At 29.4% G+C, this 20646-nt stretch overlaps 1 protein-coding gene across 2 annotated transcripts in view; it reads right to left on the reverse strand.

The window, feature by feature from the left end:
- The window catches only part of Nup154 (nuclear pore complex protein Nup154), a 68634-nt gene that overhangs the window by 17520 nt on the left and 30468 nt on the right, over nt 1-20646 (reverse strand). For both annotated transcript variants that reach the window (XM_075367257.1, XM_075367256.1), the window contains exons 15-22: nt 18746-18840; nt 11128-11224; nt 8641-8718; nt 6303-6499; nt 5596-5746; nt 5241-5500; nt 1756-1903; nt 1437-1529 (exon numbers count right to left, since the gene is read on the reverse strand). In XM_075367257.1, the coding sequence (XP_075223372.1) occupies nt 1437-1529; nt 1756-1903; nt 5241-5500; nt 5596-5746; nt 6303-6499; nt 8641-8718; nt 11128-11224; nt 18746-18840 (1119 nt within the window). The remainder of the gene's footprint in view (nt 1-1436; nt 1530-1755; nt 1904-5240; nt 5501-5595; nt 5747-6302; nt 6500-8640; nt 8719-11127; nt 11225-18745; nt 18841-20646) is intronic.

The raw sequence follows: 20646 nt of genomic DNA on the forward strand, positions 1-20646 counted from the left end.
TTCAGTTCTAAGCACTTTTCGTAATGCTGCACCAGTTTCTTTAACCACTCTGTATAGAAGTTCGTCGCCCGGAAATTGAACCAGTTGACAATGGAGTCTTGAGTTCCTCGTCATCTTCAAACTGTTGTCCACCAAGCCATTTTTTCATATGCAAGAAGAGGAAGTAGTCGCTAGATGCAAGGAGGATGGTCAAAACGTTCCCAATGAAATCTTTAATCTTCTTCTTGGTTAAGTAGCGGTGTGAGGATGCACGTCGTTGTGAAAGAGAATTACGCTGGATGACAGTTTCCTGCGTTGTCAATTTTAGATCACACGTCTCAGTTTGGTGAGCGTTAGGCAGAACACATCAACCAACTGTAACTGTTCATCCACGTTCCACGAAATCAACCAAAATGACGCCCTTTTCATCTCAAAAAATGGTAGCCAACATTTTTTTACTAGAGTACGGAAATTGCTTAAACTTTTTTGATTTTGGAGAACTTGAATGGCACTATTTAACACTATTGACTGTTCTTTAGATTCTGCATTGGTGTAGGATATCCACATCTCGTCGTCTGGTAACAATGTGGGAAAACAAATCATCTCCATCTTGTCAATAGCAGCCCAAAAACGCTCGTCCACTTCACATTCTTTGCTCTTTGGGTTGGTCGGTGAGCATTTTCAGTACCAACCTTGCACACAATTTGTGATATCCGAGCTTTTATGTGACTATCATGTAGATAGAGGTGTGTTCAACATGCCAAATTCATCAGCCAGAGCACTAATGTTCGATCGCTGATCACATCGCAGTTTTTGGTTCACTTATTCAATAATTTCATTGGCATGAATGCTCGGCCTGCCACTTTGTCGTGCACATTTGTGCAGCAATTTTTAAAGTCTCAACACCATTGTCTAACCTTTCCATCACTTATTACTGTAGGTCCATACACTAGACAAAACTCCGGATGAATTTCAGCAGCTGAAGATCCTTTGCACACAAAAATCGAATCGCAGCATGGACTTCACAACTGGCAGGAGAAACGATTGTCGCGGACATTATGATCTGCATTCACCAGCAGGCAAACGACTGCTGAATCAAATCAACTGCAGCGGCTTCATAATGGCCAACAGATGGCCCTGCATGCATAAAACCTGTGTTCAGACCTGCTAATATTTAAATATAAGCCGACGGCCCTTACTTCATGAATATGCCACATAGCACAAGAGAAATTTTGTTCCAATTAGGAGTACCAAATAAGACAACTACATTGAGATGAAACTTCCTGAAGCTAAAACCCTTATTTTAAGTAAGGAGTTGTCAAATTATCATAAATTAATATTACTGCAAATTTAAAGATATAACAAAATTAATTTCTTAACTTATACTTTCTAAAGTAATTGAAAAAATGATTAGATATAATCATAACATATCTATTAAAATAAACATAAAAAAATACCTCTGTAATTGTAAGCAAACAAGAATTAAGACGAGTTACAGCCTCTGAAGCTTTATGGTGACGACCGACTAAATTTGTTACAGCATCTAAAACCTAAAACAAAATTAACACCATTAAACTGATTAATTATTTTAATGCCATTCTGTAAAATCAAAATATATAAAGAAATTGTGTTAGATTGCTAAGAAAAGATCTGAAACATTATAGTTTTCTAATTAAAATAGTACAAGTTTAAGAAATAAATTTACCATTAAAAAAAAATAATTTTTGAAAACTTATTTACAAAATATAATTAATAAAAAAATATTCAAATCTCCACCTGTTTCTGAACTCTTGCCACTTGCACTAAATCTTCCAATTCATGGAGGAAAACTCCAAGATGAGGTGCACAGCCTACTTCATCACTTCGCATGCAAATGACTGCTTTGGCAAGATATGTTATTCTCTCACTAAGTGTCAATGTCTCTCTAAAGGAAAGAAATTCAATATTATTTTGTATAAATAAATAATAATAATACTTGTAATGTATATACTACAAAATAATGTACCATGATAAATACAAACACTTTAATAACGGTTCACAGAAAGTTAAATATAGAGCATTCTGAACCTTACTCCAAAAAAACAAAAGTATAAAGTTTGTAGTAACAAAAAAACCATATTATGTCAATTCATTAAATAACGTTTCACTACTTATCTTACAGGGAAGGAGAGCTAGCAATGATATGGAAATGATTTTGACCATAATTCTTCAAGTCAGGAACTTATGCTAATGAAAATACTGACAGGAGCCTACAACAGATATATCAAATTCAGATAATGCATGAGATAAGATAGGCTACTTCAGTTTATCCTATACAAAATTAAACTACAAGATTTGATAAAATAATACACAGAATTTTTTTATTTCCCTGGCTGTGTAAGTCCAATTGTCATAATCTTTTTTTTTTTTGTAGTGTTGGTATACTTGATCCTAATGGATGTTCACATTGGTAGCCATAATGGATGCTTAGTGTTGTTGCCTGTTGAAAAGGTTATATGTATTTTGATATGGTCGGCAAATTTTATAGATCAGTGTTTGATAGTTTTTTGCTGTGAATTCTTTCGTACAAAACCAATTGAAATGAAATTTGTATAGTAATTAGGGAATAGCTCAAGGAACAAAAGTTATATAGTGCTAAAGTGTGCTTTTACCCTGGGAGTGGATGCCACCCTTTCTCGGAGGTGAAATTATTTCATTCAAAATAACCACAGAAATCGATGAAGGAAGAAATACTAAGCAAAAAATGTTCTATAAAAAATTTTTGTCGAGTCAATACTATTTATGTTGATTTTTCATGAATAACTCAAAAACCTTGATTTATCAAAAAAATTATCATTAGCAAAAATGAAGCTTATAAAATAATGAAGTTTTTTTTTTTTATTTCTGTAGATGTAATACCAACCAAGTTATGCCTTGTTGAAGGTAACTTTTTGTTCACCGAAAACTTAAGTCAAACCTTCCAACATTAAATAACGGAAAATTTTTCAAGAAACACTTATAGGATATTTTTCAAAGTACTTGAAAAGACTTTTAAAACTGGCTTTGGTAAAAGTCATTAGCATAAAAACTAATAGAGTTATGAATGGTTGTCTCGCTTTTTTGGAGAAAAAATCAGCAATGAAACAAATAACTTTTCCTCAAGAATTGGAATTGAATGTAATCCTTTTACAATTTACTTTATTTAAATACTAACAATATGTTCTAGAAGTTTGACTGGTTTGGAATGCCTAGATTTGAAATAAAGGTTGATTAAAATTTGAAAATTTTTTTTTAAATTTCTTAAATTTTTTTCTTTTCTTCATAATAATTCAAAAACTAAAGAAAATAAGTAAAAAGTAAATTAGTTTTTTACTGAAATTTTTTTTCTTCTGAAGATTAGAAATTGACTGAAATATCACAGTTAGAAGTTTACATTTGAATACAAGGACCACCTTTCCCAAGCCCTTAAAACTCAAAAATCTTAAAATCGAAGGGCTCAAGAAATCTGAACTTCACATGCCTTGTAGCCCTTGAAATTCCCTGCAAAATGGTTTTTTGAGTAATGGAAAATAAAGAAATTATCGTTGAAAAATCAACCACATTATTTCGATGAAATTTTCAGAGCTTGTAAATTTTTACACTCTCGACAGTTTCAGAGCGTTTATGAATACATGTGAACTCGTATAACTGTATCTACATATATAAAGTATCTCTCTCTCTCTCTCTCTCTCTCTCTCTCTCTCTCTGTGTGTGTGTGTGTGTGTGTGTGTGTGTGTGTGTGTGTGTGTGTGTGTGTGTGTGTGTGTGTGTTTATTCCACATATTTTTTTATCAAACCTTGTACAACAATGTTTAATAACATAAAAGAAACCAAAATATGTGAATTAAAAATTCCTGGTAAGGGAAGTAAATGATCATAGTGACATAATATTCAGTCAATTAAATGCAGTAGCAGAACACCTTTACATATTGCAAGTACCGACACATTTTTTGTAAGATACAAAACAAAAATGGAGCTTTCATTATAAAGCTCTTTCAAAATTTTACAAAAAAATTAAGATTAAACTAAAATTATTTTATGAAACAAATACCATTTTAGTATTTAATCTCGCAATTATACTTAGTTTTAAAAATGTATACGAAATACATATTTGTGGTTGCGAGTGACTGTTATTAAGACCAATTCAATTCAATTCTGCCTGTAGATAATTTAATAAAGCTTAATCATAACAAACATTATAAAATTTTATTTTTAAAACAAGATCCAATCAAAGCAGACTTTCAGAATGCACTAAATAGATTACCTTAGGCAAAAAAATCTCAATTTGTAATAACTGAAGGTGTAAATTAATATTTAAAGGTTATTCCAATATTGTTATAATTTTTTTCAAACTGCAGCTTACAAATGTTACAAGAATTATTTTTTCAAGCTAAATTGGCAATACTAGCGCTTTCAGAATGGTATTATATTTCTATAAAAAGTCACAAGTCATGTTGGACATAAGGTCTTGCAAGACACCATTCCTAAGTTTGAAATTGTACAGGCCAGATTAGAAGAATGTAATATTATAAAAGACTCCTATAATATAAGATGTGTGAATAAACTAACCAGGACTTCTGTCCCAAAAAATCTTAATGATACTAGAACACAAGAATTAGTGAAATCACAGGTATCATTAGTTACAAAATAATTTGTCACCAATGACAAAGATTTCTGTAAATTTTTTTTTATTCTTAAAAAATTCACATTCATTTTCTGCATACATGAGTCATTATCCATGTCTATAGAACATGTTTTACTGTCTGCTACAACTTATTTTTAAATTTGGGCATACGTCTAAGTAATTTATAAATTTTTAAAAATCTTTGTATAATAAAACTGCCATTACTGGCAATTGACCAGTTAGACTGGCTGGTAATATTGGGTTTTAAAAGAAAAATAATGGGTTTTTTGTGTGTGGAGAACCGTGAGTGTTACTTGAGTGGGGGGTCATATACTACCAGTCAATAATCCTTTGATGATGTTTTAAAACGTGATCTTTAAAAAATAAATTCACTAGTAAATAATGCAATCAAATGGATTTTGCAACATATTAATTTATTATTAATGAATGAAAGAATTAAAAATTTAATCTGCTGAATTTATCTGATATATACTTTCAGAAGATAATTTATACAGTTAATGGAACGATCAATATCAATAACTTTTTAAATTTAACACTGAAGCACCTTATTATTGCTACATTATAATTATATCTTTTTAAGCAAACAAAAAAAAATTACCCAGGCTGCTTAGCTAAATTGTACAGTATCTGTGCTGCCGCTGCATGATTCCCATTAATTTCATGGTACTTCCATAATAAATCAGATAGTTGGGTAGATTCAGGATGAGCTGTTGCTGCTTTATTTAAATAAACTTCTAAAGATGGCCTTCCAGCAGCAATTAGATCACCAAACAATCGCTGGCTAACCATCCAATCATAAACAGCAACATGCAATAATTCATCATTAGTTGCAAGTGCCATGTCTTTTAACCGTTTTGCCTAAAATAAATCAAATAGTTAAATATAATAAATATAGTATACATTAATTATGTTACATATTTAATATTAATTTACTTTCTTGATTGGCAACTTACATGATGAAGCGCATCACAACTAGTAGGTGTTGATAGATCAGGAGGCTGAGGTGCACCAGGTGAAACTGGAATACTGGGCGACTGTGGATTAACTTGACTTTGATGATGTAGCTGATCTAACACTAAGGTAATTTCTTTATAACAATCCATCCTAAAAAAGAAATTAATAAAATATTTAATTAATGCAATGATCAAAAGTAAAATTTTGTACAATCCTCCCTTATATACAGATCTATATTTATTAGAAATAAATGTAATTTTCGAAGCATTTTGGCACCGTTGGTATTAATACAATTTGTATAAATTAATGTTTCCAATTAACAACAACTTTCAATATATGTGTCCTAGTACTTTTGGAGCACTTCTCAATCACCAGGGATTTTATTGAATTTCTTAATTTAATATTATGTGTATAAATGTCCTATGTATAATTATAATTAACTTTAAATTAATTTGTTATGTTCATAATAGTCGATTGTCAAATAATAAAATACTTTATATGTCAAAAAGAATGTAACGTCATGTCCATATAATAGTCATAAACATCTTAGGGACATGATATTACATTGTTATTGATGTATAAATTATTTTATTTGACGAATAACTACTATGAACATAAAAATTTTTATTTAAAGTTAATTATAATTATACTGATATATAATTACTGATTAATAAATAATCTAAATCAATTATAGTATAAAATTTACCTTTGAGCATAAGCTTGATATCCAATTGTATCATCAGGCGGTTGATTATTTTGATAAAAATGGAATGCAACATTTTTAGGATCTGATTTGTTTGCACATTCCAGACTCAGCTCAAGAACGCCTTCATAAAATTGGCAAGCTGCAAATTGACGACACACTGCAGATAAATTAATATTTGGAGATACTTCTTTGCATAACTGTAAAAAAAAATTAAATAATAATTATTCATAATTCAGTTATTTTTTATTGTAAATATGATTCATGTATAGCCCATATTTTTAATTTAGATAGATTAAATAAACAAGATCATTAAATAGTTAACAAATTATTTATCACAGCTACCTTGAGGCAAATAGTTTTAATAATTACAGTTTGACTAAAAAAATAGCTAACAATTTCTTTTTAAACAACTTTATTAAAAATAAGGTCATATAGTAAACAACTGTTCAATATATTTTCCATCAATGTTACATCTGTCATACTACGGAATCAATTCCTGAATAAGTTCTTTATAAAATGATAGCACTTACAATGTAGCGGGGATATTTTGATACTATCATTGTTATTATAGCAATGATTACCAAGGAACTACTTCAATTGCAGGAAAGAGTGAAAGTCACCTAACACTAAGTCTAGACTATAGGGGAATGATCTATTGGTCAAATGTAATGACTTCTGGGATTCAAGTAGCAGAATGTAAATGAACTCTATCATTAAACAGTAAATTCTACAACCAAGTCCACTTCACTTTTTGTGTTTCGATTATATCAAGTAATTTCAGGTCTCCCATTAGAATACAGCATATATTCTTGCAAGAAAGACACATTCTTGGTAAGAAAAGCTACAAAGTTGCTTTTTTCTGTGCTCCTAGAACATTTTTAGTACCTGGACTATATCTTCCAACATTTTAACAATCTGTCACAATTTCTGAAACTTATGAAAGCCACAAGAAAGGACAAAATTATAAACCATCTATGTAGCTGATTCAGATTTTTTCTTGAAGGCTGCACCAAATTATCATTAATCACATAGTTGCCCATTCCATTCATCTCATCATTCATCCATTAACAGCTATTAGACCACCTTATCCATTTTCTCATAAACCAACCATTCCATTTTAAGAATAGATTTCACTATTAGATAATGAATCTTGCCAGAACACTTCTGTATTTAAAAATGGATAACAGATCACATTTCACTGATTGTAAGCCGTTGAACAAAATAAAAACTGTTTACTAGTATCTGTAGGTAGCTAATATATGGGGCTCAGCACCAGCCACTTTTGGAAATAGTACTTTTATCATGTAAGCCAAAAAAAGGATTAATTTTCCATCTCTTTATTGCGAAGATCAATTGAGCACAATTTCTGTGCATTCATCCAGTGCTGGTCTTATTCATTGAATCCACAAAATCTTCAATGTATGCTGAAAAATCATAATTCCAAATCATACACTACACTACTTAACTGCACTACACGCTTCCTTAACTGGATTTAATCCATTAGGTAAGACAGAAAATATACACCTAACAAATTGATAAGAATTTCTACTTTCAAATCTCTATATTTCAAGTTGAATGACAAAAATTCGACATCTTTCTAAACATGATTTTATCATTGATCAAGACAAAAAAAAATTTATATTTGTTATATACCGCATAATTAATTACAAAATTATAAAACAGAAAGTCACATGAAGTTTTGAATCTATTATTGTACCACAAAAGTTTTAGAATTACTTTTTAATTATTGTTTTGATTAGCTGATTAAAATTTCTGAGGTTATATAAACTTTTATAAATGAAATTTCATTAATTTTATAGCCACAAAATGATAAACTTAACATCTATATACAAGCTATCTCAGAATAAAATAGAATTTCTATTCCAATCAGAGATTTAAAAGTATATCATGTAATAAACATTTAGGTTAAAAAAATATGGGTATGCTTTCTTTCAGTTTACTTAGGCCTAGGCATAAAATAACAACTGAACAGCAACTTAGGCCTAGGCATAAAATAACAACTGAACAGCAATCTATCTCAAAAAAAAAGTTCATAACCACATATTAGGGTTTGTTATACGTAGTTTAATTTCTGGAATCTTCAAATAAAACAAATACAAACAAAAGATGTCTTGTAATAAATATGCTTCCGTAAAGATACTGTTTAGTAAGCCACCGATACTGGCTGCTGATAGAAGTTAATATAAGTACAGTAATTTTGTATTTTGGGTGTAAATCTACAGGACACTTTGGAAACTGTTGGCCTCTAAAATGTAATATACCAAAATGTCAAATAATTAAGAAAACTAAAATAATAATGTTTTCTTTAAAATATTACCTTTAAAGCAGACCATAGAAGATTCTGTCTCTCTTCTTTATTCTTTCTGGTTTTTGCAGTCAAAAGCATCTCATTAGCCTAAAAATACATGAAAAAAATATTGTAATTATTAAAGGTAGAACATTTATTTTCTATATTAAAATAAAAATAATTTGTTTAATTTCTAATAATCAGTAAAAAATTATTTAAATAAATGTCTTAAAAGAAACTTATTAACTTTTAAGAGTCATTTCAGTTATTCTTTAAATAAGAAAATTCCTACTTTATAACATGCCAAGGAAGTAAGTCTTAAAGCATCTGTTTTCATATAAATAATCTAATTTATAAAAGACAGATCTGATGAAATGGTTTCCGGCAGTTTCCCATTTATCATACTAGACTATGAACATATATATAGCTAACAAACAATTCAGCCCAAGAGAGTATAATGGAATGGAAGTGTGTTGAGGGATTAGATTTCCAGAGTAAATTGCAATTCAGACAATTACAAATTGTTTACAGTGATCAGTGAGGTAATGTGACTACAATAGGACCCCAGATAACCCACTGGGTTGGTCTAGTGGTGAACACATCTTCCCATATCAGCTGATTTGGAAGTTCAGAGTTCCAGCATTGAAGTCCTAGTAAAGGCAGTTACTTTTATATGGATTTGAATACTAGATCGCGGATACCAGTGTTCATTGGTGGTTGGGTTACAATTAACCACACATCTCAGGAATGGTTGAACTGAGACTGCACAAGACTACACTCATACATATCATCCTCTGAAGTAATATCTGAACGGTAATTCCCAGAGGCTAAACAGGAAAAAGAAAAGAAGGGCATCAGATACATTCAAAAGTGAAGAAACAGGGGAGGTACAAAGGTTTGGGCGACAAAAACACAATGAAAGCCCTATAGCTGCAACAGACTGGTTTCATAGAGATTAGATGGATGAAGTTATCACAAAAACATTAAAAAATCAAAATTAAACTAGAAATTTCTAAACAGAGGGAGAATATCATTGAATTCCACAAAGTTTGTGCTAGATGTGTACTTCACACACTGTTTGATGAAGTGAAGCTTGAGAGTTTTCTATTTCTTGGGAATTCCTGCAATGTTTTTAAAATCATTATAGGTGATTAAATTATTATCAACAGTTATGAGCTTAAGAACAAAGAAGATTAACATTTAATATCTACAAAAGGAACTGCCTTGATTAAAACAATTAAAATCTCAAGTTTCAACTAGAAAGGTCATGTTGACTCCATTTTGGATTTCTAAAAGTGATGTTTTGCAGATTTTCTTGAAAACAGGATTAAAGTAAATTGTGCAAGTTGCATTAAAACACTTACAATATTAAAAAGAAACAAATGGATTGAAAGAAAAAAAGCACTTCTTTTTAGATAACAATACCAAGGCCTCACACCACTGCAGCAACAAAAGTTCCAAATAATAATTTACGTGGATTTTTTACATTACTGTACTCCTGTGCAGTCCAAACTTGGCATTCCTAGTGACTTTTGTCAATTCCCAAAACTAAAGAAGAAATTTCTGAAAAAAAGGCCATTACGTAATCTGTAATGAGTGAAGTCTGCAGTGTCAAAAAAAAAAATTATTTTTTTCAAAATTAAACAGTGTTAATGGAAGTCTAATGAAGTGAGCAGAAATTATATAGTAAAATAATTCTCCTTTGAAAATAAAGATAAAGGTGTAATTTTTTCACTTCCCCAGCTATCTACTGTATAAAGGAAAATAGGCTAACCGGGTCAGACATTGATGTTAAACATAATTTTAACATTGAAAAAAGGATTTCTGTTTGTTTTTTTCTTTATATCTCTGGAATCAATACATCAATTTAGATGAAATGTGGCATGATGCTTTGGGTATATGTGACACAGATGCAGTTTAATTTTGCTGTCACAATTGGTAAGAAGGGGCAGGGGAAACGGAGGTATTACATGGCAAACATCACTTTTTTTCTTTTTGATCATTCTTGGACTCAAAGTTACATTCTCATATTTATTAAATGATGCAATATCACTTTGGTTATTTATTTTAACGATTTCATTCAGGGGTGGGAGATAAGCTTAATTTTTTTGTTTTCTTTTTTATCAATCAACATTTTGCTTGACATCTTCAGACTGGATTAACTGATTTTTATGAAATATTGTAAAATGAAAGATCTCTAAATAAGGTTCTCATATCTCCATACGAATATGAATCCCAGTTACCAATCACAGACCTATATCTCTGAACTTTACTCAGTGTAGGATAACTTTCTTTAAATTCAATATCTCTTAGGACACTTATACAATTTTATCAGCAAATCGAAAAGTTCAGTATATAACTTTCTCAGTTTTGATGAGAAAGTTATGGAAAACAGCTGGCCAGCTTTTTTCTGTTTCATCGAATCATTCATGTTTATTTAATTGCTGTTCATTTTTAAAGTACAGGCATTGCTTCTCATCCCCCTCTTATTCCTCATATAATAAAAAAAAAATTAACCTTAGTACAGGCAGCATCTTCATTTTTGTATAACTTAGGGCAGATTTCTCTTAGCTTGAGACTTATAGAATCTACTGATGTGTTATCACTTAGATACCTGAATAAAGAAAAAAAAATATCAGATTATACAAATAAAATTCTTTCTGTAATAAACCTAAAACCACTTTAAAAAAATGATTCTCTAGAGTATCAATTCTTTTACTTAGTTAATTATTCTAAAAAATAAATTATCAGATCAATCTGATGTATCATTGAAATTAAACAAATTAGCATTAGCTTGAAAGAACACTATATAAAAAGACATAAAACAAATTATTTAACAAAAAGTCCAAAAATCTTTCAGTAAAAAAATACAAAATTAATGAATTGTATAAAATAATGACTGTATTTTACAAAAAAAATTCAATAATAAAAAAAAATTTTTCAGTATACTATTATTTAATTTCTAAAACTAAAGTGAGGAAGTAATTATATAATTACAAACAAATACATTTGTAATAAAAATAAATTGTTCTACTTCAAAAAAAAAAAAAAATTATCTATCTAAATAAAATTAAATGTCCAATTAATAACACTACTTTTGTTTTCAACTCTGTTTTTTATTTATATTTAAGCCATATAATCAAAATGCAAAATTTTTTGTTTAATTAGAAGGAACTGACTCATTTTAAGACCTTATTTACAAACTTTTATTATCTTACAATGTAAATTTAAAATAATATCTACTACTAAAATATATCACTCCACAAATCCAAACACCAAAAAGAAATAAAAATATATTAAATAGTCGTTCCAACACTAATAAAAAAAAAAAAACACTTAAATAAGTAATAAAGCCATGCTCAACTAAAACAATAAAACGGATGTGCACATCAATAACCAAACTCTCATTCAACATAAACAAGTATGGTAGCTGCCACACAAAGGCTGGAAACAGCCGAGAGAAATGATTCAAAACAAAATACATATACTAACGCCTCTCTATGCAACCACAACAAACTAGGAAACTAAGCGTGCCTATGCATACTGAAATACTCATCAAAAAACAGAATAAAACTGGACATTATGCGAGAACGAATTATTTCAGCAAGGGTACTTTTCAACAAAATAGGTGGATGACGAGATACTTTGTCAAAAGCAATTTTTATCAGTGTAACCACAGATTATCTCATCAAAAATCACCAAGGGATTAAAGAGTATTTGATTATTATAGCCCAATGATACTTGTTATGAAGTAACGATAGTCATTCTGATGCAAAAAAAAGTATTCTTACAGGAAACATTGGAAAGTTTGAGGTATGTAAAACAACTTTAAAAAAATTATAAAGCCATCCTCAAAAGTAAAACAAATAGATAATACTGTTTCAACTCTTTAAATTTAGAATTTTTAAAGTTTGAGCAAACTTAAAGGTTAGCAAGTTATTGATAGTTAACTTTAAATTTGATACGACTTTAAAATCAAAATTTACAGAAAAATCAAAACATTTTATATTTTTTACTTTGAGCAGTTGATTTTGTATCTTTTTTTTACATGTTTACATAAAATATGAAATAGACCTTTAAAAAATGTAACCTGTATTTAAAAAAAGTTGTTCATAACAAACAGTAAGGTAAGAACCTGTATCTTGGTAAAAATAAAAAAATATACAAAAATGATGAAATCATTTATAAATATTAAGAATTAGTTAAAGCTTTCTGGAATACAGAAATATGTATAATTTTTTTAATTAATAATTAACCTGTTAACCTAAGTTTCCTACAATTTTTCTTAAATTTCTGCACGAGATATGAAATTGTTCTCATATCAGAATAACATGGCAGGAATGTCAACATTACTAATACAATTACACTACAACAATCCAGTACCACAGATTCATCTATGTACAAAATTAATTTTTTATTAACAAAATCTTTCAGTGTAGTTATTTGGAAAAAATTACAATAACACTACCTAATGAACAAAATAAAAAAATTCAATCAATTGTTCAGGATCAAGAATTGATCAAGATCTTTTTATAAAGAATTATAAAAACTGATCCATATAATGACTACTAAGACTTCAATTTATGCTAAGAAAAAAATTACAGATTGTTCAAATTGAAAAGCTCTCCCTTTAATTGAATTTGTTATAAAATGATACAAAATTCCACATTTCAAATGGCCTTGGCTCATTCTTGATAATAACTGCATAACATTTCTCTGTATTCCTTACATTTATTAAGCAATTTGCTTGCAAATAGCCTAATAACTTAGAAAATATTTTTTTGCTGGATACCAATTCATAAAAATGTGATAAAAATAAATGGTTAACATGTTTTTGAAAAAGTAATAAAACCAGGTTCAATAAACACACTGAAAAATACTACAATATTTCAGTACTTTAAACTCTGACTTTTTGAAGTTTGCATTAAATATTTGTTTTATAATCTTTTTAATCCCAAAAAAAAAATTGCGATTAAAATAATATGATTAGGTCATCAAATTTATCTTTTGCTCACAGAAAAATTATTATGCAGAAAAATACATTCCTTATGTCCATTTGTTAGTACTTGGTCTGAAGTTTTAATGAGCTGTTGCTTGCAAAAACAATTACAAAACGTTATTATAATCAGTAAATAGAATAAATATCACTATAATTTTTAATTTACAGTGATAAACATGACTAATTAAATAAGGATTAGATAAGTTTAATAATTTATAACCAAATTTAGTAATTTATAGTAGTAATTATAAAAAAAGTAATTATTATAAATTAATTTAATTGGGTCCTTCTGTGTCAAATTAACAAAATAGCCATTCACAACCCAACTGACTGGGATTTTCAAGAAATTTGGATTGAATTAACTATTGATAGAGTTGTGGGAAAATACTGAATTTCAGATCTCTACCATTAACTGTTTTGTTTTTAGAGCCCTTCAAATTTTCTGGAAAATAGCAAATTTTGACTTGCGGCAATAATGTTAGGTCGGTACAACTTTGTTATTAAGAGAGAGTGATAAACTTGGACTTATTTTAAAGCTTATTTGATGCTCTTTCATATGATACACAAACCTGTTTACATAAATTTTTGATTTCAAGGTCTTTGACTTTTAACCTTGAATTTCAGGAAAAACAGAATCTTCAATTTTTTATGAAAAAAAAAAATTTCATTCATCAGCATATTATAAAACAGCTGTACAAATTTGAAACTGAAACTGCGTTGGGATCAAGAAAAAAAATATTAAATGTATATCAATGTTTTAACAAAAAAAAAAACCTTTTTTGTGGGGTTTTGAGCAGGTAAACACTTAAATTTTTGTTGGCTGAACTTACAAAATCAAATAAAATGTGTTGCAAAAAGTAACTAAAAGTGATGAGGTAATATGTCGCTCATTTGTTTTGTCTAGTAATAAGAAATAGTATATCTCAACTCAATCAAACAACCAATGATGATGTAATGTGCTGACTATTACAAATTGAAATTCAAAATGTATTGAAGCTTACTATATCTCAGTTTACTCATAGTTTGTCCATTGTTTTAGTATAAACAATATTAAATATGACCTAAAATATTTGATCTATTTAAATAATTTATTTGTGAATAGCATTATGTAAGAAAGCATGAGTACTGTATAAATATGCCTACCCTGAAGTAAAGATATTCAGTGTTTGTTTATTGATGCTAAGTGTTGGTGTAGTAACAGTTTTTTTTTTTTAGTTAGGTATCTTTTGAAGTAGGGCAACTTTTTATAATAATAAATGTTGTGATCCATTTCAAGAGGTAGATTATACTATTGTTACTAAGAATTTAGAAAAGTGTAAGCATGGATGACAGAAAAATCCAACTTTAGAAAGTGATTGGAAGATTTGTGGTAAGTGTAGAAAAAAACTTGCCTCAATTACATTCCTCAAAAAAAAAAAAAAAAAATAGTACATGTACCATGTACTATCATGAAGTTTTTAATGAATGATAAAACTACGAAATTTTTACTAGAATGCATGCACAGCTTGGGAATAAGATGCCACATACCAAAATTTACAAATGGACAGGAAATTTAAAGGGCATGAAGCTGTACAAAATGACTAAAATACGCATCTAAGGACAAGAGTGACTGATGACAATACTTGATTGATCCATGACCTCATGGACTGATCTCAAGGTGACTGGCACCTTACAGTGATAAAGCTTCAGAAGAAGAAGTAGTAGATGATGGTGAAGAAGCCCTTTATGATGTAATAAACTATGCATTAGAGAGGCTCAATTAGTCATGAGTATTAGGGAATCACCTGTAAAATTTAAAATATTGCAAAAGAAAACATATTGAGCCATAAAGATTGCAAAAAATGAGTCATTAATGAGGGGAAAAATATTCAAAGTAGCTAGCAAAAACACCGAGAATTCACCTCAAGTTGAACCTGATAGTGAAATCTTGATACAGTTGAAAGAAAAATTTAATTGCATAATAGATAAGAAGTCTTAAAATAGAAGAATAAGAAGCCTTGTTCTTTAACTAGTTAAAGAACAAGGAATTCTGTCATCACTGAACCCTAAAACTGGAAGTGTCTGGGTCAAAAAAAAAATAGATGGATGTATTCAGGCATTTTATAAATGAGATGATGTAAGTCATGTAATGCCAGGCAAAAAAGACTGTCCATCAAATCACCTAGTGGAAACAATCAAGTTCAAAAAAGACTAGTACTGACGCTAATCTGAAACAGATACATCAACAGTTTGAAGAAAATCATACAGGTATTAAAATTGCATTTTCTACCTTTGCTGCTTTATGTCCTAAAAATTGTGTTTTAGCAAGTGGCAGTGGAAATGTATGTGTGTGTGTTGTCCATCAGAACATGAAATTAATGTTTGAAGGATGTAAATTAAATTAACAAAAGAGTGCAGCAATCATTTTACTTCTTACACACACTGTGTGGCACAAATTATTAAAAAAACACTTTAGATTCAATATTTGTTGAAAATTCTGTGGACAAAATAACTTTTAATAATGGATATCATCTAATCATTCAAGTTTAGAGACAGTAGAGAAGAACACAAGATTTTATTTAGACATTGTTGAAAAATTATCAATTCTTGTTCGCCATTCATTCGTTGCTTCTCAGCAGTTAAACTTCTTAAAAACTGTAATTGAACCCGTAATCTATAACATATTATACAACTTTGCTGAAAAATTATTCATTTGTGTGCTATAAGATGAAGGTGCTTCATCTTATTGTTGATTGTTCCAGAGTTTCACTGGAAAAATCAACAGGCTACAATTCATCCTTTCGCTATTTATTTTAAAAGTCAAGTATCTACAGACACTTTAAATGAAAATTTAGTTGCTATGTCAGACTGCCTTAAGCATGACAATATCAGTTCACCTTTTTCAGAAAAAACTAATTCAATTTTTAAAAGAAAATTATAATATTGTGAATAAACTAATTTAATTCTAAGATGGCTCAGCAGCACAATATAAAAATCACAAAACTTTTGTGAATTTAACATATAAGAATGACTTTGGTGCAAGGTTGAAAGACACTTCTTTGCCAGGTCACATGGCAAGAGTATATATATGTGTATATTAAATAAAATTAGCTTTAATACAATTTTTCTAAATATCTCAACCCCCAGCACCATCTAGCAGGTCCATTTTTTGCAGAGATATTTCTTTCCACGTATATTCTGAATACGAGCAAAATCAGACTAGAAATACAACTTTTTGAAATATCATGACCCCCAGCGCCACCTAGCGAGTCCATCTTTTACAAAAATATTTCTTTTTCATGTAACTACCAGGCTTGGCTGATAAATTTTACATATATATGTGTAGCATGGGAATGAAATAAAAAATGAATAAAAGTACTATACTTTAGCTACAAAATGCAGTATTTATTCTTCAATATAATCCCTGTTTAAACTGATACACTTTTCCCAATGTGTGACTATATATAATAAATATATTTTATAAATCTCTGGTTGGTAGCATCACGTCAGAGCAAGAGGTCACATTGTTGATTGTACCATGTACTATCATGAAGTTTTTAATGAATGATAAAACTACGAAATTTTTACTAGAATGCATGCACAGCTTGGGAATAAGATGCCACATACCAAAATTTACAAATGGACCAGCAAATTTAAAGGGCATGAAGCTGTACAAATGACTAAAATACGCATTTAAGGACAAGAGTGACTGATGACAATACTTGATTGATCCATGACCTCATGGACTGATCTCAAGGTGACTGGCACCTTACAGTGATAAAATTGCTTCAGAAGTGGGTATCAGTCATACAAGTGCCCACCCCAATATCACAAAGCAACTTGGGTTCCACAAAGTCTGTACAAGGTGGATTCCAAGACTTTTGTTCCTAAGTTATAAACAGACCCAACAGAAAATTTTCCCAACTCATGAATCATTTTCTGTAAGGAAAATAATTATTTTTATTGAATACATTTCTTACCTGCTCATAATTAAATGACATGCTGACATGTTTTGGACATATTCCACTTTCAAAACTCCCTGAATTCCTGTAATTTTGAAAATGGAATACATGCAAAACACATCAACATGTGATTTAATTATGATGAAGCTAAGAAAGATATATAATTGTACTCAATACAAAAATTATGAAAATCTTAGAAAAAACATATATTTACATTTTAATAATAAAATATTTTTTTGTTTTGAATAGTCACATGTGATATGACATGGGTACATCATTTCCATCACGACACTCTTGAATCGAAAACAACAAATACAAAATAGAATATGAATGGAAAGCCTTGTCAGTATAGATGAAAACGTGTCTGTCAGCTGGAAAAATCCTCACAACACATCTTTAGGATCTGGAAAAGTATACTGTTCATACTGTGTTTTACTTCCAGCTCTTGGACAAAGGGAAAACAGCGTACAGGAACAAAAGGTGGCATCAGCCAATCAGAGATGTGATTTTCCTTCATGATAACATCAGGCCTCACATACTTGTTAGTAATTGGGATAAATTGAACGAAATTTACTTAGAAACTTTAGAACATATCTGTACAGTCCAGATTTATCTCCTTGCAATTTCTTTTTGTTTGGCTCATTGAAGGAGACACTGAGAGGATACTGATTCCCAGAGCAACAATGAAGTAGAGAAGTCTGTGTGCAATTGGCTCATGATACAACCTCAAACGTTTTGAAGGGATCCACAAGCTCCCGAAATGGGAAAAATGTATTCAGCTTCAGGAAAACTACACAGAAAAACATTAAGTATCTTTGTATTTTATTCTGTACTAATAAATACCAAAAACAAAACTCCAGTTTACAATTGAATGACGTACTAGTACAAGTTTTGAAAATAAAATTACTGCTTTAAAATTAAAGGTTATTCTTAGAGTGGTATAATATTAAATGTAAAACAACATTTTATTGTTTTTTTTAAACAAACAAAAGTTTATCAAAAATGTCTTGTTTATGTAGTGAATAAGAAAGAAATTACCAGTGTAACATAAGAAAAACAACCAGTGTAACAAAAAAATAATGTTCTAAAATTAAACAAATCTAGTAATCATGAAAGCAATCAGTACTTACATTGTATACAATTATAAGGGTAAAAATTCTGTTTAGTAATGAAAGATCAGATGAAATGTACTTACGTATTAATTAATTTATTAATCAAGCTAGCACAGAGGTCCTGTCCAACCAGAATAAGATCTCTAAATGTAGCAACAACCATTTGATTTTGTTGATCCTATGCATAAGAACAAAAAGGATGATATTAATATCTTCAGTAAATATAAAAGACATTAAAAATAAACAATTTTCACTAAACAAAAACTTTAAATAAGAATATAGTGAACGTAAAAATGTAGCTAGCCATGAAATGCAAATATATTTGTTTGCATTCATATATATACAAAAAATAAGATTTTTGGGACATATCTTTTTTAGATTAAACCCTAGGAAAGTCGAAAAATATCTATATTTTATACTGATAAACTCTGTTGTTTACTTCTATTCACAGTAATGTTAATATAACTGTAATTATAATTAAATGAGAAATTTAATAAAGTTTGAATATTTTGGACAAAAAAAACATCATTATGGCACAAAGCAAAGTAAATGCAGATTTGAAAGATCTGGTATAGTTCAGAAAAATATAGGGACTAAACAACAAACACCACACCACACAACATTACTTACTAATTTCAATTCAATTAAAGTTAAAAAATTGACTGTTTTAAGTCAAAATATAACCATCAATACCATTTTAACATCAATTAGCATTAATCATTATGTTAAAAATAAACATTAATATATGTTTCACGAACAAACACAATAATAAATCATCTTTATCTTTTGATCTTTTTTTCTTTTTATTTATCAGTCATAAACTTTTATTTATTTATATAATCATTTATTTTGTATTATATTTTTGTTTTGGGCTAAGAAAGCCTGCCACTTGGCTGATGAACTGCAGTTCTGGCTGACATAAATTTATACAAAACTGATTATTTTAATCTTTTTTGTTAATGATCAATCCTCTTTAATATTTATAGTATTCTTTTTAATAAATTCACATTACTATTATTATTAATAAAAGCAATGTAACAAGTATGTAATTTATGTGAATTTAACTAAATTAACAATAATTAATGAATGTGTATAAAGAAATGTTGCATACATAAAAGTGTACAATATTTTGATATGTTATATCAACATTAACATATTAACTTGTAATATTTAGTTAACAGGAAATGTACTATTTACAATATAGCATTTATTGCTATGCCATTAAGCTCTATGGTTACCAGCAGTAGATAACAAAAGGTAGACTATTATAGCTGATACACAAACACATACACAAAACTAGATGAATTCAATAATTATTTCTGAATTGAAGTTTTGATAAATTCTATTCTCCGTATAATAACAAAAGCGTTAACTAGTAAAGGCCAATGTAGAAAAAATACACTGTAATATGACAATGATACAGATCTGTAAATAAAGTAATGAGACTGGTTCAGAAAAACATTTTATTTACAATAAAATTATACGTGGACTCTACCACCTTCGAAATAGTTCCCTTGGGAAACCACACAACGCTTCAAACGGTTTTCCCACTCTTCAAAGCAGTGTTGTAATTCAGAAACCGGAATAGCCTTTAGATGGTCAGTTACATTTTTTAAAATGTTTTCTACTATTCCAAAATGATGTCCTTTGAGGTGTTTTTTTAAAGTCAGGAACAGGAAAAAGTCACAAGGACTCAAGTCAGGTGAATAAAGTGGTTGAGGAACTACAGGAGTGTTTTTCTTTGACAAAAACTCATCAATTGAGAGTGCAGTGTGACAAAGTGCATTGTCATGATGAAGCATCCAGAGTTGTCTTTGATGGCTGGCCTTATGCAGGCAACTCTTTTCCACAGTCTTTCAAGAATTTCTCAGTAAACATATTGATTTACAGTCTATCCTGTAAGAAAAAACTCCTTATGGACAATGTCATTACTATCAAAGAAACAGATTAGCATGGTTTTGATTTTTGATTTGCTATTTTTGGG

This window comes from Lycorma delicatula, chromosome 5 (genome assembly GCF_047948215.1).
Source record: "Lycorma delicatula isolate Av1 chromosome 5, ASM4794821v1, whole genome shotgun sequence".
Classification (NCBI taxonomy): domain Eukaryota; kingdom Metazoa; phylum Arthropoda; class Insecta; order Hemiptera; family Fulgoridae; genus Lycorma; species Lycorma delicatula.